Below are 17,606 nucleotides of genomic sequence, written 5' to 3' on the forward strand. Positions count from 1 at the left end.
ATCGTTTTCTTGGCTGGCTCATTCTACACCAAAAAACTCTAACCGCACAAAATCTTCTTCAACGCCACCGGCCGTGCGATTGGATTTGCCCTCTTTGTAGGGATGCTTTCGAAGACATTGCTCATTTGTTCAAAGAATGCTCTTTCACCATCGATGTGTGGAATAAGATTTGTGTTTGGAAGGGTTTAGGTCAAAACACTTTGCCTAACACCTTAGATTTAAGAAGTTGGTGGAGTTTGCTCTCAGCCATTAGACCAAAACCCCAGCAAAAAAGAACTCTAGGGTGCCTGATCACCTCCTGGTGAAACATTTGGTTGGAGTGGAATCAACGTATTTTCCAAAAACTATGCACGACGATCGACAGGGTGGCTTCCCTAATCCTGTAGGATCTCGATCTGCACCACACGGCTTTCCAACCCCCTTGATGTTTCTCCTGTTATTATTTTTCTTTATTTTCTTTGCCTTTTTATGTTTGCATGTACATAACTTTTGTTTCTCCTAATATATTCTGGCCGTCCTTCTACCTCGTTTCCTCAAAAAAAAAAAAAGAAGTGGAGGAGCTCAGGAACTTGTTTTCTCTGCAACTGCAGATTCAAATAAGATTATATTCCTAATGACAAGTTATGCTTAATTTCACTCGTTTCCTTATCTCAGTTTTACTCAGCCAAGCCCTGAACTTTTGTAAATCACTGCAACTGGCTGACATTCTGAACCTATTCATCATCAGGTGTCCAGGTTAGAGCAAAAACCAATTTCATCTACTGGTACAACAAAATAAAATACACAGCCAAGAAATTTCTGTGCTTATTAGATTTATTGGTACAGTCCCAAAAAGAACTATGTGCAGCAACTACAATTCTCTAAGTGGCCCCATCAAACCAATCTCACCCGTTTAGAGCTGTTCATGCTTTAGGTAGCCAGTGTGGTCCGAGGACAATTGTCAACTGAGCAGGCCAGGATGTCCCGGTAATCGCGTGAGATTGTGAAATGATCATACACGTTGCCATCGCGGCTCTTCTTGTACTCGAATAGCATGGATGAATGATTGAAAGCCGTGAGCTTCACGAAGCCAAAGTCAAAGTCTGTGTAGTGACTCCATTTGATCTTTGAAGTGGTGAATTCTGAAAGGCTGGCACCACCACCTCCAACAACCACATGCGTTGTCGCTTTGAATGGGCCGTTGTAGTGATCCGAAGCGTCAACGACACACTGACTCTGAAATCAATCAAAGATTGTGGTCAGTCTAGTATTGTTTGTAACAGGGAATTGTCAGTGTGCTAACTGCAATTTTAACTGTAGCATTACCGGCAAATACTAGTTATCAGTTTGCATTTTGTAAAAACAAAAAAGGAAGACTTTGAAATGCTTTCATACATAACTGAGTATAAAGTGGATAAAAACTTTTCAATCTGCATAATCACATTTTGAGCTGAAGCAAATGATAATGAGATATGAACCTGATAGACTGGACATGTTCTTTCATAGCTGTGAACATGACCATAGAAGGCAAGATCAACTCTGTACTTTTGCAATAGCTCCTCTATTGTGTCTCGCCCCATCGGCTCCCCAAATGTACCCTGTTCTTCATAGTAGGAGCAGGATGAGTACCCAAGAACACGGTGAGCAAGGAATATGAGCCATGGCTGCTTCTGCCTGTCGACAGATGATAGGCATTGCTCGATGAACTTGTACTGCTCGGTCCCTGGCCTCCAGTCCTCTTCTGTATGGGCAATGCAGAACCTGAACATGCCGTAGTCTGTCGCATACCTGAAGAAGGACAACTGTTCTGTTACTAAAATGTTGAGACAATTTCTGCAGCCATACTGAGCCACTTTACCAGAATTTCGCACGGTTCTCGGCAGGAGTGTAGAATACAGTTTGAGCAGGAACACCACATTCTCCTCCGGAGTCAAGGTTGCCGTAGAAAGAACCAGTTCCAGGCCAATCCCTCTCATGATTACCACTGCAAAAAATGCCCATATTTAGGCAAGGCAAGAACAATTGGAAGGGCATAAGCACTGAAATGAGATACTGACCTGCCAATCATGTATGGCACAGTCGAAGCAATCAGTTCGATCTGCGCAGTGAACTGATCCCACTGCGATAAGTAACCATTTGCGTAGCAAATATCCCCAATGTGGACAACCATGTCAATGTTTTCCAGGTCTCTGATGATCTGGTAAGTAGTGTTCAGTGAACCTGGCTGGAAGTCATTGAACTCGTTTGAACCATCTGCCTCTGCCTGAGGAAATATGTCACAAGATAATATCACTGTAATTTCAAAACACCATGCCCAACAGTTATGTGAAATGAACACCAGATACAATTATACAATTGACACAATATCTACCTTTCCCATGTCTCCGAATATGACTACTCGCTGCAAAGAATCTTGTCCAGGATAAGGTGATGCTTTGAAGCTGTATGACTTGCTCCAGATAAGTGTACCGTTTGGTAGCCTATGACCTAGTCTGTAGGTATACCTGATACGTTGCAAAGTAAACCATACTGCTTAGTTTCTGGATGTATCAAAAATTCAAGAGAAGGTTAAACAGTCAAGATTGATCGCATACAGTGAATCTGGCCACAGATCTTTTAAGTAACTTGTATGAATGTAACCAGGATGGCGCCATCCAACAGTTTGTGCCGGTGCACCTACATCAGCAGATTGAGATTGAAACTCTGGTTGATATGATATTCAGAGAACAGAAATACAGTGTTACTAGTAAGTACTACATCACTATACTGGATATGCATATTTTCTGTTCTGTTGACATTGTAAGTTCTGAACTTCCACTTTGGTGTACTTCTTCAGAAAAAAATGTACTATTTTTCATCTTGAGACAAATAAAAAATAAAAAATATAGTGGCATACCACACATGCTATTCCTGTCGAATGTCAATGTTCCAGCTGGAGAAAGAAAACGACGGCCTCCTTTCGCACCCCATTCGACAAAAGGAACCGCTTCTTTAATATCGTATCCACTTGTCCAGGTGACTGTCATCTACAATAATACTTCCTTAGTCACCCTTCTAGATTATTTTAAGACAGAACTCTCGCATAACGAAAACTACATTCTTGTTTCATTGTTAAACTTCAAAAAGACTAGTTGAATACTTTGAACATTCATGTCAGTTCTATATTGGTTGGGAAACTTACTTCATTCCAAGACTTCCCTTGTGCCAAACGTGGGTAAACAGGCGCCTTTGGATTTGCAAATGCGACCTTGTTTGAGATGGCAATTAGCTTCGGCTGTTACAGTAGTGAATTATTTTCAGACATGAGAAATGTAACTTCTTCCAAAAAGAAAGAAGAAGGAAAATGTGAGAAATGTATCTTCAGAGATAACCTTCAGGTGTTGTATACAAAAGTTCAGAAGAAGCCATTTTTGTTTTACCTTCAATAGGCCACCTGAAAAGAGTGCAAATGAGAAATCTTCCCTCTGGTTGATCAACTGAAGCTTCAGGTAGCCCTTCCCAGACTTATTATAGCCATCATTATTGAAGTTTGCAAATTGGTACTGCGATTAATAAGATATCAGAAAGTCTGAATACTATCAGGGAATTATATCTGAATCTTAATTAATTGGAACAGGAAAGAATTTGGTAACCTTGATAGGTGCCGTGCATAGCACCGGGGGACGCTGCCTCTTGTTTTCAGGTTCACAGATTGCAGCACTGACAATATCCAAACAAGAAACAAAAAGTAAAAAAGAAAATCTTGTGTTAAAATTTCAGGTGCATCTGAAAAAGGCTCATTTAGCTTGATTTCCTGTTACCTAAAATTAGCTGGAGAAAACACTCCAATCCAGTCGTCATTGGAGGGGCTTGGATGGAAGAACTCTACCTCTACCCATTCACTGTTCTGACCCTGAAGCATCAAAATTCAGAAGCACCACCCAAAACTGTCAGTAAACCATCCGTGATTCAGTGTGCAAATGCTAATAACAGTGGTGTGAACTGAGAAATGGAGCTGACCTTCAGTCCAAGAACCCAAGGCGATGCCTTGACATGCGCCGATTCGTCGACGGCGAGGACCGTCCTCTCGACAGTGATCCTCGACAGCGGCTGCTCACCGGGGTGCGCCGCCACACAGACAATCAGCCATGTGGCCACCACCCAAAGCCTGATCATACTCCTCCTTCAGTGTCCTGAAAATTGCCCGGCCGGAATCAGTGATGAACTATGCCTAAAAGACTAAAATTCATCGCCTGCCTGCCTGAAATTCCTACCAAGAAAAGGCAGCAGCTTTAATATCCCCTTGAAGGAAACAGGTGCAGATGTGATCATCATAAATAAATATCTCAATCCAATCATTGAGGTAGGAATGTGTACTGATACTGGGGGCATAGGAGAATATTCCCTGCACCTAGGAAACCAAATTGCGAGTCAGAAGCGATGTAGAACTGAACACCGGAAATTCGGATTGGGACTTGGCACAGGTGCATCAAGAAAGACCCAAATCTATTGACTTTGTTAGTGTCATCTGAATAAGAGAGCTGCAGCTTTTCAAAGTCAGCCAAGTATAGGCTGTGTTTAGTTCCCTTCAAACTTCTAAAAATTCCGTCACATTAAATGTTTGGACACACGCATGGAGCATTAAATGTGGACGAAAAAAATCAATTGCACAGATTGCATGTAAATTGCGAGACAAATCTTTTGAGCCTAATTACGCCATGATTTGACAATGTGGTGCTACAACAAATATTTGCTAATGACGAATTAATTAGGCTTAATAGATTCATCTTGCAGTTTATAGGCGGAATCTGTAATTTGTTTTGTATTAGTCTACGTTTAATACTTCAAATGTGTGTCCGTATACTTCAAAATTTTTACACCTAAACAACTAAACACGGCCATAGTACACCCAATAATTATCTGCACTTGGAAGTTTCCAAATATTGTATGCATTTGGAAGGCGGATAGATTCTCCATTTGCATCATGGGATACTATAATCATGTGGTAACAATTCCTTTCTTGATGTTTACAGGATAGTATATAGTCATGATTATAAGTATCTATTCCTCAAGGATGCAAGCTGCCCAGCATATGAACCCATGTACAGTCCATTTAAGTGGGTTGGCCCATTAACCCACATAGGCCTACTTGTATCCCTACAGTTAAATCAGAGAAGAGAGAGATGGGGATTTATTTTCTTTTGAAACTAAAAGAAATGAGGATTGAACTGTTTATCCATTGAGTTAGGGTTAAAAAAATTATATTGTGTACAAAAGATTAGAAATTACCCTTGCAACCACTATTACACCTATACTTACAAGCACGAGACAGGACTTGAACGCAGGCCGGTCCAAACCCTGGTAGCGCTCCAACCACTAGGCTACGGCACCGTTCTCACTTACATTTATACCCTTAACACCCACAATGCTGATGTAGCACACTCTCTGAAGTCAATGCTTGATTGCTAATTTATTAGATAAACTGAAAATATTTAAAATATCAGGACCATTTGAAATTGCTTTCAAATATGAATCGAATGCTATCACATCGATGTCAGCAAACCCTATGTTTGATTCTCAAAGAAGGTGGGATTGGGGTACACTCAAAAACAGGGGCTGTTCTAGTTAGGAAAAGGGTTGTATTGGGATGGAATATTTTTATTCCAATGTCTTTTACTACTAGAAATTATGCATATATTTTATTATTGCTAGGCTCTAGATAATCCCATGTAGATAGATAATATAATTTTGGTATAATAATTGCAAACCTTACATTTCATAGTAATGTTGGCATGGAACCTAAAGACAAACCACAGTTTTCTAGTGGTTGTTCAGTTGGTGCATTTAATCTTTTCTAAGTTTTCTATTTTTTTCTAGGATATTTTTTGATAGAAAGAGAAGGATCTCAGTACTTGTTTTCTTTAAATTGGAATTTCAGATTCAGAAGATGATTTATATTCCTAGTGGGAAGTGATGCTTGATTTCATTCTTTACTTATCTCGACTTTCCTCGCCATGACCCTGAACACTGCAAATTGTTGGAATTGGCTGACATGCTGAACCTATTTATCATTAAGTAAGAGCAAATTACATTCAGAACTTCATCTACTGGTACAACAAAACAAAGTACGCAGTCAAGAAAATTCCGTGTTTATTATGATTTATTGGAATAGTCCCAAAGACTTTGTACAGGAACTAGATTGCTCTTTGAGGCCCTGTCAATCAATCTACCTGTAAACCTGTCTAGAACTGTTCATGCTTTAGGTAGCCAGTGTGGTCCGAGGACAGTTGTCAATTGAACAAGCCAGGATGTCTCGGTAATCACGTGAGATTGTGAAATGATCATACACATTGCCGTCACTGCTCTTCTTGTACTCAAACAACAAGGATGAATGATTTAAAGCTGTGAGCTTGACAAAACCGTAGTCAAAGTCCCTGTAGTAACTCCATTTGATATTTGAAGTGGTGAATTCTGAGTCGGAGGTACCGGCACCAGCACCTCCAACGACCACATGTGTTGTCGCGGTGAAAGGACCGCTGTAATGATCTGAACCACTAACAATACATTTACTCTGAAATCAATCAAAGATTGTAGTCAGTACAGTATTTTTGTAACATGAAATTGTCGAGTGTGCTAACTATATGTTTACTGTATCATTACCGACAATACTACCTATCAGTTAGGCTTTTTGTAAAAAATATATATTATAAGGTACTGTCCTACAAACTTGTGCATACAGTGGATAAAAACTTTTCAATCTGCAAAACTACAATTTGAGTTGAAGCAAATGGTAATTAGATACACACCTGATAGACTGGGCATGTTCTTTCATAGTTGTGGACATGGCCATAGAAGGCGAGGTCAACCTTGTACTTCTGCCAAAGCTCCTGTAGTGATTCTCGGCCCATCGGTTCCTCAAATGTACCCTCTTCTTCATAAAAGGTGCAGGATGAATACCCGAGAACTCGGTGCGCAAGGAATATGAGCCATGGCTGCTTCTGCCTGTCGACGGATGATAGGCATTGCTCGATGAACTTGTACTGCTCAGTCCCTGGCCTCCAGTCCTCTTCTGTATTAGCAATGCAGAACCTGAACATGCCGTAGTCTGTCGCATACCTGAAGAAGGATAAAGGTTGTTGTAGTAAAATTCAGAAATGGCATAAGTTGTAACAACTGATGTAGCCAACTGAACCATAGAATTACCATAATTTTGCACGGTTCTCAGCAGGAGTGTAGAATACAGTTTGAGCAGGAACACCACATTCTCCTCCAGAGTCAAGGTTTCCATAGAATGAACCAGTTCCAGGCCAATCCCTCTCATGATTACCCCTGCAGAATTGCCCATTTACAATTGTTAGACAAGAACAATTGGAAGAACACAAGCAATGAAATGAGATACTGACATGCCAATCATGTATGGAACAGTCGAAGCAATTGGCTCGATCTGCGCAGTGAACTGATCCCACTGAGACAAGTAACCATTTGCATAGCAAATATCCCCAATATGGACAACCATGTCAATGTTTTTCAGGTCTCTGATGATCTGGTAAGTAGTGTTCAATGAACCTGGCTGGAAGTCATTGAACTCATTTGAACCATCTGCCTCTGCCTGAGGAAATATATCAGGAAAGAATATCACTATCACCGTGTTTTTTTCAGAACACCATGCTCAACAGTTATGTCATGTGAAATGAACACCAGATACAAATAGTACAATATCTACCTTTCCCATGTCTCCAAATATGACTACTCTCTGCACGGAATCTTGTCCAGGATAAGGTGATGCTTTGAAGCTGTATGACTTACTCCAGATGTTAGTACCATTTGGTAACCTATGGCCAAGTCTGTAAGTATACCTGAAATGTTGCAAAGTAAACCATATTGCTTAATTTCTGGATGTGTCGAAATTCAGGAGGCGGCAAGATAGATCACATACAATGAGTCTGGCCACAGTTCTTTCAAGTAACTTGTATGAATGTAACCAGGATGGCGCCAACCGACAGTTCGTGCCGGTGCACCTACATTAGTAGATTGAATCATTGAAATGAAGTGGTTGATATGACATTCAGAGAACAGAAATGCAGTGTTACCCGTACAGCACTACTATATTAGATGAGGCATTTTCAGTTATGATGGCATTGTAAATTCTAAACTATTACTTTGTGAGATAAGACCGAACTTTAGCTATCTGATGTTCAACAGGATATAGTGACATACCACACATGCTATTTCTGTCAAATGTTAATGTTCCAGCTGGAGAAAGGACCCGTTGTCCTCCTTTCGCGCCCCATTCGACGAAAGGAACTGCTTCTTTAAAATCGTACCCACTTGTCCAAGTTACTGTCATCTACAACAGTACTAATTCAGTCACCTTTTTTTTTGAATTTTTTTTAGACATCAATCTTGTATGATGAAAGCTACACTCTTGCTCCACTGGTCCACTTAGAAAAGACTAGTTGAATAATTTGAACATTCATGTTAGTTCCAGATTGGTTGGGAAACCTTACCTCATTCCAAGACTTCCCTTGAGCCAAACGTGGGTAAACAGGCGCCTTCGGATTCGCAAATGTGATCTTGTTTGAGACAGCAACCAGCTTCGGCTATTACAGGAGTGAATTATCTTCAGTAATGGGAATATGAAAAGAAAAATGTTTTTTTTCCTTCTAAAAAAGAAATAAAGAAAGAGAAGTTCAGAAAAATCTTTTTTTTTCTTTTGGTCTTACATTCTTGAGGCCACCGGAAAAAAGAGCAAATGAGAAATCCTCCCTCTGGTTGATCAACTGAAGCTTCAGTTTGCCCTTCCCAGACTTACTATAGCCATTATTATTGAAATTTGCATATTGGTACTGCGATAAATTGAAGACAAAAAAAAAGTCAAAATCATAGCAAGGAACAATATCTTTTTTTTTTAGAAAATGTATATCTGAAGCTTAATTAACTGGAACAGGAAAGAACTTGACAACCTTGATAGGTGCTGTGCAAAGCATTGGGTAATACTGTGGAACACCAAAAGCCTCACAGATTGCAGAACTGACAATATCCAACACAAGAAACAAAAAAAGAATTATCAAAAACTTGTGCTAAATTTCAGCTTCACCTGAAAATTTCAGTTCATGCTACCTAAAATCAGCAGGAGAAAACACTCCAACCCAGTCAGCATTGGAGGGGTTTGGATTGAAGAACTCTACCTCTACCCATTCATTGGTCTCACCCTGTAGCATCAGAAATTCACAACCAACTCAGCAAACGATTAGTGTGTGTCTGAAGAACTGCAGATGTTCATGGCAGTAGGTGAGAAATGGAGCTGACCTTCAGTCCAAGAACCAAAGGGGACGCCTTGACATGTGCCGACTCGTTGACGGCAAGGACCATCCTCTCGACGGCGATCCTCGACAGCGGCTGCTCCCCGGGATGCGCCGCCGCTGCGGCGCAAACAACCAGCCATGTGACCACCACCCACAGCCTGATCATACTCCTCCTTCAGAGACCTGAAAAAAAAATTTACCCAGCCAGAGTCAGTGATGAACTTAGCCTGGAATCCACCTCCTATCTGAAATTCCTTACAGATTGCAGCAATCTCCAAGAAGGAGAGAGCAAGGCACCAAGTAAAAGGTAGCAACTTCAAGAACTCCTTGGAGGAAATGGATGCAGATGTGATCATATAAATAATACACACATCCAATGATTGAGGTATGACCGTATGAATGCGTGCTGACACTGGTCCATAGGAGAATCCTTTACCTCCTCAAATTCGAGTCGAAATTGGTGTGGGACTGGAATTCATCTAGTCTAGAAATTAGATCATTTACATCCATTGACTGTGTCGGTGCCATCTGTATCTGAAAACGCCATGCTTTTCAGAGTCAGTCAAGCACATTATTTTCCAATAATTATAGCTCTCTCTGCGGTTCATGCAAGTGTGTGCCATATGAAAAGAACCTGCAATTAAGTTAGTGTACCAAGTTGCCATGCGAACATATGTGATAAGATTTTTTAAAGGAGATGATGGACGAGTCACTCACGGGTGATTTTGAATTGGAGTGAAACACGGGATGAGTGACTGACCAACATGATGGAATTCTGCATCCTCTGTGGACCATTCTCACTGCTATCAGCACTCAGCCAACAACATTACTACCTGAAGGTTTTTGAAGGTTGCTAGTATCTCGATTCAGTGTCATGGGGATAATACAATCGTGTGGCAGTAGTCCGACTGCGACCCAAGTATTTCCTCTGATGTTTATAGGATGGTACCATCATGCACCATTGGTGTGGTGGTGAAGTCGTGGGTATTAATAATCGTGCCTACAAATATGGTTGTGTGCATGCTTAGTTGATACACGGAAGTTATACTTCTTTTCTAAAGAAAATGTTGTATGGAGTCAATGTTTGATCACTAATTATGTTAGTACTCCCTCCATCCCATAATATAAGGGATTTTGGAGTGACGTGACACTTCCTAGAACTAGGCTTGTCCAGATTTGTAGTACTAGAAAGTATCACATCCCTCCAAAATCTCTTATATTTTGGGACGGAGGGAGGATGTTCAAAACAATATCTAGAAGACTAAAATATCAGAATCTGTTGTAAGCACTATAGAATATTAATGAAATGATATTGCTTTCCTTGTCAGCAACCATATATTACTAGTTAAGCAGTACTAGGTTTGGATCTGAAAGTAGGTGGGATAGGGGATACTTTCTAAAACAGGGGGTAGAATCTAGTTAGGTAAGGTGTTGTATTAGTTTGGACAACCTTTTATCTTCAGATGTCTTTTACTACTACAAATTACACAGGTCTTCCATCCTAGCTTGGACCTAGATACACACTCATGTCGTTAGGCATAGATTCCATTTTCAGAAAATGAAAGTAACTCCTAGCCTCTGCATCCGTAGTTGATGCGGAGACAAGGAGTTAGTCCTATTATTAAAAAAGAAACTCCTGGCCTCCGCACTAGATACGAAGGCACACAACCAAGTACAATTTTTTTGGATAATGGAAATTATTTACATCTCTGTCTTCTGTCATTGGCTACACAACCAATCAGTTTTAATACAGAGAGAAAAAACATGAATTCACACGACAAACCCCGAACTCCCTCTAAATGATGACCAGCTGAATTTAGGGTTGAAAGTGATTCAGATAATTTTTGTCCGACCGGACCTTTTTTCGGATTCGGATAGTTTCGGTCGGATATATCCGGAAATTTTCGAATTCGGATATTTTTTCAGATATGAAAACGAATATGATAGTTGATATCCATCGGATATTATCCAGTATTTTCCATCGGATATCTGACTTGTACATAAGGCTGCCATAGCCCATAAGCTAGCCCAACCATGAGGAGGCAAATCAGACTTCTTTGCAAAAATAAATTTCGAATTGAATTTTATGATACTAAATGAACTCATATGAAAAAGTTGTCAAAAACAAAGTTGTAGAACTCATTAAGATCTACCAATTTTATTTTGGTCATTTCTCCATCCGATTTTCATTGAACTATATAAAATTTGAATTTTAAAATATAAGAAATTTAAATAATTCTTCAGGTAGTAAATGTTTTCAAATGGAAAAATTGTTAAAAACAAAGTTGTATAACTTATCAAGATCTACAACTTTTATTTTCATCATTTTTCTATATAACTTTGTTTGAACGGATTGAATTTGAATTTGAAAATATGACAACTTCAAACAACATTTTCAAATAATAAATGATTTCAACTGAAAAAGTCACAACAACAAAGTTGTATAACTCATCAAGATCTATAACTTTTATTTTGGTCATTTCTTCATCTGAAAAAGTGACAGTAACATTGTTCACAAAATTTACATATCTCTCATTTCGTTTTATAAACTATAAGAGAGATATGTAAATTTTATGAACAATGTTACTATCACTTTATCAAATGAAGAAATTACCAAAATAAAAGTTGTATGTCTTGATGAGTTCTACAACTTTTATGTTCATGACTTTTTTAGCTGAAATTATTTATTGCTTCAAAATATCATTTGAAGTTTTGAAATTCAATTTTTTAATTGATAAAACAAAGTCACAAAAAAAAATGGCCAAAATAATAACAGTAAAAACACAATAATATGATAGAGCATGATTTTAGAAACATTTAGGAAAAAGAATCATCCAACTTGAAGTTCATATGAGTGAGATAAACTAGTTTCAAATTTTTAAATTTTATTTTCGCATGCAGCTCCTTAAGACACCCGTATGGAAAAATTGTTTTTTTCCATGCGGGCTCTTAAGTGGTCCGCATGCAAAAATGAGCTCATTTTGGTGTCTTAAGGAGTCGTATGTGAAAATGCCGACGCGGCAAATTGTGGTCCGTTTACAAAAATAATAGGGTTTCGTACACAAAAATCGTTTGTGTAGTAGTGAGGGGTTTTTATATTCCGATTAATATTTGTCACCGTATTCATTTCGCTTTGTATTCGCTCCGTATTTGTATTCAATAATATTCAATTTCATTTTCATATCAGGGTTTCCGATCCCGATTTTGATTTCGAAAAAAAAATATGAAAACAAATATGATAGAGCTAGTTTCCGACCATATTCGATCCGTTTTCATCCCTAGCTGAATTAACGATACATAAATCACATATATTACGTCACGTAATCCTATATAAATATTACGCCATTTAAAGTGTAATAGAAGACCACTAGGTATCAGTTACTAAGTTAGGTACAAAATAGTGATGCAGATCTTATAGTCTTCTCTGTTATAGTATTTCCTGTACTTGTTTCAGTTGTATGGGAAAATGTCATGCTTTTCTTATGAGGGAAGAACATGAAAAGCTTGATGAAGATTCTCCCTCCATTTACAATGGGAATCGAGAACTAGTCTTTTGAGCATGAGGTGCATTCAGAGGGCATCTTAGTGCAGTTTTTGTCAAATGTGACAGTTATTTGTAAATATATGGATTGATTGGACATATTATGCATTGTCCAGTTCTTTTACTTATCTCTTTTTGTTCTAAACTGGCAGTGTGATTGGCTAATTTCCTCTCTAAAATTTGGCTAACTGCAATTCAGACTTTGGCTGATTGGATGGTTTATTCCAGCTCCACTGTCACTATATCACTAGATAATCCAGTGTCAAACAGTACAATGCTTACATATATGCTTCAGCACATACTAACACTTCACAAAGATAATGACAATGAACTAGTGGAGGCTGTTCATACTGCCAAGGTGGTTCTTGGGCAGTTATCAATTGAGCATGCCATGATATCTCGGTAATCACGCGAGATGGTGAAGTGGTCATAGACCTTTCCATCCCGGCTCTTCTTGTACTCGAACAGAAGCGTAGAGTGGTTGAGTGCAGTGAGCTTCGAGAACCCAAAGTCGTAGTCCCTGAAGAAGCTCCAATAGGGTACAGTGGCTCTGAAGGGAGAGAGCATCGCGCCGCCACCTCCCACAATTACATGAGTAGTCGCGTTGAATTGACCGGTGTAAAGGTTTGAGCCATCCTGGACACATCGGTTCTGCAACCAAGTAAAATGAAATTTGTCACACATTTGATAAATTGTAAATCAAGGCTACTGGAATAGTACATATCTACTGTAGCAAGTCCTGCAAAGTAGTTGAAAACAAAGCTGACATGGTGTATGAATTTGATTTCTGAGTTTCTGTTACATAATTTCTTGATGAGAATTTAGGTTGTAGGTTTACCTGATAAATGGGGCAAGTGCGCTCATAGCTGTGTATATGACCGAAAACTGCGAGATCAACCTTGTACTTCTGCCAGAGTTCCTCGAGACCATCTCGGCCCATTGGTTCACCATATGATCCCATCATGATCTCATACCAACTCGCAGATGAGTATCCAAGAACCCGATGTGCAAGGAAGATGAGCCATGGTTGCTTCGACCTGTCGACCGACGACAGGCATTGCTCGATGAACTTATACTGCTCAGTTCCTGGTCTCCAGTCCTGTTCAGTATCAGCTATGCAAAATCTGAACATGCCATAGTCTGTCGAGTACCTGGAGATAAGATAACAATTTTTTTCATCAATAAGTAATCACATGAGTTCAACTAATTATATGGCTTTTATATGCTGAAATTACCATAATTTTGCCCTGTTCTCAGCTGGGACATAGAACATGGTCTGAGTAGGGACCCCACATTCGCCACCAGAATCGTTGTGTCCATAGAATGACCCGCTTCCAGGCCAATCTCTCTCATGATTACCACTGAAATGCAAACAAGGATCAATATTGAATCAATGTTACCACTTACCACAAGTACTATTAGTCAGTACTTTTAAATTGTGAGAAATTGACTAAATTGACCTGCCAATCATGTAAGGCACAGTTGAAGCGATCGGCTCTATCTGCTGTGTGAGCTGATCCCACTGCGACAAATAGCCATTGGCATATGAAAGGTCTCCAATGTGGATAACCATATCAATGCTATCCAATTCCTTGATTAGCTGATTGGTAGTGTATAAGGAGGCTTGCTCATAGTTTCCATACTCATCAGAACCATCTATTTCTGCCTAAACAAGTAAAATGTGAGTTAAAGACTGGATCAAAGTGAAATACAACAATACAAAAACTGCTCACCTTTCCCATGTCTCCGAAGATCACGACACGTTGCACAGAATCTTGTCCGGGATAAGGAGATGCTCGGAAGCTGTAAGACTTGCTCCAAATGTGAGTACCATCTAGTAGTCTGTGACCAAGCCTGTAAGTGTATCTGCATAGTGGCCAACCAGAAACAACAATATATCATGTCATCTTTGTAACCTAGTTTACAGAAGGCTATTATCCAGTTAACTAAAATTATCTATAGAAATAACTAATAAAGGAATAAAAAGAAAAGAGAATGCTGGTTGAAGGAAGTAATGCAGATCACATACAAGGAATCAGGCCACAATTCCTTCAAGAAACTTGTATGAATGTATCCAGGATCACGCCATCCGACTGTCCGTGCAGGTGAACCTGCAGAAAGAGGTTGTACAAAAAATATGAAAAATGCCATTTCCATCAAAGCAAAATGATCATTTGCCAAGAGAAAAGATTGTTGATAAAACACACCACACATGCTATTTCTGCTGAATGTCAACGTTCCAGCAGGAGAAAGCATCTGGTTTCCGCCTTTATGACCCCATTCGACAAATGGTATAGCTTCCTTAATGCTGTATCCACTTGTCCATGTGACTGTCATCTAGTGTGGTATTAACAGTTCAGTCACTAAAGTGAGAAAGATATTTGAAGATAATTAAGCTATCAAGTAATCAACATGTCCACTTGCATTGTTACAATAAGCAAGAGGATTATTCTCACTTCATTCCAAGATTTCCCCTGCGCTAACCGAGGATAGACGGGTGCCTTCGGATTCTGGAACGATACTTTGTTTGAGATAGCAATCAGCTTTGGCTGCAACAGCATGAAAAATTGTCAGGAAAAATGTCAATTCCAAAAACTATTCAAAATGTGAGATGATATATGCTGAAATCCTACAGCAGAAAGGCCTCCCGAAAAGAGCGCGAATGAGAAGTCTTCTCTCTGGTTGATCAATTGCAGCCTCAGCAATCCCTTGCCACTTCTGTTGTAGTCAGCATTGTTGAAATTTGCATACTGGAACTGCAGAGAACCTTCCAAAACTCAATCCATGATGCATCATGAATAGCAGCATAAATATGAAAAATATGAAAGGACGGGAGGGCACCAACCTTGATAGGTGATGTACACAGATAGGGTGGGAGGTCTCCATAGTATTCAGGTTGGCATATTTCAGAGCTAAAAATGTTCAGACATTGAATGATGCCATCGTTCCATTTATAGTTCTAGTACACAATTTAGACAAGATATATGCAAATCAACACATGCTTGCAGCTGACCTGAATCCAGAAGGAGAAAAGACACCAATCCAATCGTCGTTGGAGGGTTTCGGATGGGAGAATTCAACCACCACCCAATCACTACTTTGACCCTGAAACATACATAGCCGCAAAAAAGGGTAAAAGTGCATGAGATTTCATTGTAATTATGCAATTAAGAAATCAGTGTTTCTATGAAGCAAATGAGCAGCAAACCTTCAGGCCAAGAACTGTTGGTTGAGCCTTCACGCTGGCTGAATCAACAGCAGCAACCGTCGCCCTCTCGATCGCAATCCTCGACAGTGGCTGCTCATTGCCACGCGCAATAGTGGCGCATCCGATGACGACAATGTATGCAAGAACCACCCACCTGATGGCTGCCATGATCAAGAACCTCATTTGCTTCAGCTGCAGCAAGATTCTGTAGGAATTTAGCTGGACAGTGGATTGAATTTATGGCTAAATGAGAGAGTGTTGAGAGGTTAGGAAATGGCCAAGGGGGAAGATCAGGGGAAGCTAGCTGCCAACACAGGTCGGCATTTGAGCAAGAAAGGAAAAAATAACAAGTGGTCAAGTGGAGGCCCAAAATGGGCTAAGATATAGATCATTTCATCACACATTGTGCACGTTCTTTGAATCTGTAGTTTCACAAAACAAAACCGAGGAACTAATGAACATTGTTTTTAACTTTGGAGCAGATAATCTCTGGTTTAGAAGGAACTGCGGAAACAAAAAATATAGAAGGAAAAGAAGGAAGAAAAACAATGAGAAGAAAATAAGGATTTCTGACTTGGAAGGAACTGAGAAGATAGAGGAAGAAAAGAAGAGGAAGAAAAGCAATGAGGAATGATTAGAAGGAACCGAGGAAAGGAAACAAAATAGAGAAAGCAAAGAAGAAGAAAAACAATGTGGAAAAACAAAAAAAAAAGAATTTCTGGTTTAGATATGGAACTGATAGATGAGGGAACAAAAATAGAGAAACCTCATCTGCTTCACCCTGCAAAACCACAGAAGACTGCAGCTGCAGCAAGCTTGCGCAGGAATTAGCTGGAGTTGGATTGATTTTATGGTTGAATAAGAGTGTTGAGAGGTGAGGAAATGGTCAATGTGAAGAAGAAGAAGAAGAAGAAGAAGAAGAAGCTAGCTAGCCGCCAACACAGGCCGGCATTTGAGCAAGAAAAAACAATCAAGTGGAGGCCCCAAATGGAGTAAGATAACGATCATTTGCATTGCACATTTTCCAACGTCAAGTGATCATCAAGTAGGCACCCAATGGAATGAGATAGCGATTATTGCATTGCGTATTTGCACGTTTTTTGAATCAAACAAAACCAAGGAGGTAACGGACATGGTTTTGGACTTTGGAGCAGATAATCTCTGGTTTAGAAGGTACCGAGGAAACGTGGTTTAGAACTTACTGAGGGGAAAAAAAAGAAAGAGAAAGAAAAGAAGGATAAGAGAATTTCTGGCTTAGAAGGTACTGAAGAAATAAAATAGAGGAAGAAAATAAGAGGAAGAAAAACAATTGAACGAATAAGGATTTGTGGCTTAGAAGTAACTGATGAAAAAAATATAGAGAAAGAAAAGAAGAATAATGAGGAGAAAAAAAGTGATAAAAAACAATCTTGTTTCGAAGGAACTAAGGAAACAAAGAACAGAGAAATAAAATAAGAAGAAAAACAATAAAGTTTAAAAAAGGAAAAATGAAATCGCCCACCGTGGGGCTCGAACCCACGACCACAAGGTTAAGAGCCTTGCGCTCTACCGACTGAGCTAGACGGGCCTGCTTGTTGTTTTGGAAATGTTGTTT

At 39.5% G+C, this 17,606-nt stretch overlaps 3 protein-coding genes and 1 non-coding gene across 5 annotated transcripts; all 4 read right to left on the bottom strand.

The window, feature by feature from the left end:
* Positions 1-595: 595 nt before the first annotated feature.
* LOC127757228 (probable inactive purple acid phosphatase 1) lies at positions 596-4,373 on the bottom strand. The gene is made up of 13 exons (XM_052282702.1): positions 4,233-4,373; positions 3,979-4,151; positions 3,780-3,871; positions 3,612-3,678; positions 3,399-3,521; positions 3,161-3,253; positions 2,876-3,005; positions 2,574-2,655; positions 2,351-2,483; positions 2,037-2,242; positions 1,838-1,963; positions 1,458-1,767; positions 596-1,215 (listed from the first exon to the last, which is right to left on the bottom strand). The coding sequence occupies exons 2-13, from the start codon at positions 4,132-4,134 to the stop codon at positions 910-912; spliced, it is 1,824 nt and encodes a 607-aa protein (XP_052138662.1). The 5' UTR covers positions 4,135-4,151; positions 4,233-4,373; the 3' UTR covers positions 596-909.
* Positions 4,374-6,084: 1,711 nt separating this feature from the next.
* Positions 6,085-9,689, bottom strand: LOC127757227 (probable inactive purple acid phosphatase 1). Its single transcript, XM_052282701.1, has 13 exons — positions 9,523-9,689; positions 9,268-9,446; positions 9,079-9,170; positions 8,922-8,988; positions 8,682-8,804; positions 8,466-8,558; positions 8,176-8,305; positions 7,895-7,976; positions 7,682-7,814; positions 7,362-7,567; positions 7,162-7,287; positions 6,765-7,074; positions 6,085-6,529 (listed from the first exon to the last, which is right to left on the bottom strand). Exons 2-13 carry the CDS (start codon positions 9,427-9,429, stop codon positions 6,218-6,220), a joined length of 1,836 nt encoding a protein of 611 aa, XP_052138661.1. The 5' UTR covers positions 9,430-9,446; positions 9,523-9,689; the 3' UTR covers positions 6,085-6,217.
* Positions 9,690-13,014: 3,325 nt separating this feature from the next.
* Positions 13,015-16,991, bottom strand: LOC127757226 (probable inactive purple acid phosphatase 1). 2 transcript variants are annotated; one of them, XM_052282699.1, is made up of 13 exons: positions 16,779-16,991; positions 16,013-16,204; positions 15,818-15,909; positions 15,650-15,716; positions 15,438-15,560; positions 15,261-15,353; positions 15,012-15,141; positions 14,834-14,915; positions 14,538-14,670; positions 14,265-14,470; positions 14,040-14,165; positions 13,643-13,955; positions 13,015-13,455 (listed from the first exon to the last, which is right to left on the bottom strand). In XM_052282699.1, exons 2-13 carry the CDS (start codon positions 16,193-16,195, stop codon positions 13,150-13,152), a joined length of 1,854 nt encoding a protein of 617 aa, XP_052138659.1. In that variant the 5' UTR covers positions 16,196-16,204; positions 16,779-16,991; the 3' UTR covers positions 13,015-13,149. The 2 variants fall into 2 exon arrangements, with proteins under 2 accessions (XP_052138659.1, XP_052138660.1); XM_052282700.1 differs by lacking the exon at positions 16,779-16,991 and having other exon boundaries at positions 16,013-16,236.
* A 515-nt stretch (positions 16,992-17,506) lies between these two features.
* On the bottom strand, positions 17,507-17,579 carry TRNAK-CUU (transfer RNA lysine (anticodon CUU)). Its single transcript has one exon. It is a non-coding gene; the product is annotated as a tRNA-Lys (tRNA).
* Positions 17,580-17,606: the final 27 nt, after the last annotated feature.

The sequence above is a fragment of the Oryza glaberrima genome, chromosome 12, assembly GCF_000147395.1.
Source record: "Oryza glaberrima chromosome 12, OglaRS2, whole genome shotgun sequence".
Classification (NCBI taxonomy): Eukaryota; Viridiplantae; Streptophyta; class Magnoliopsida; order Poales; family Poaceae; genus Oryza; species Oryza glaberrima.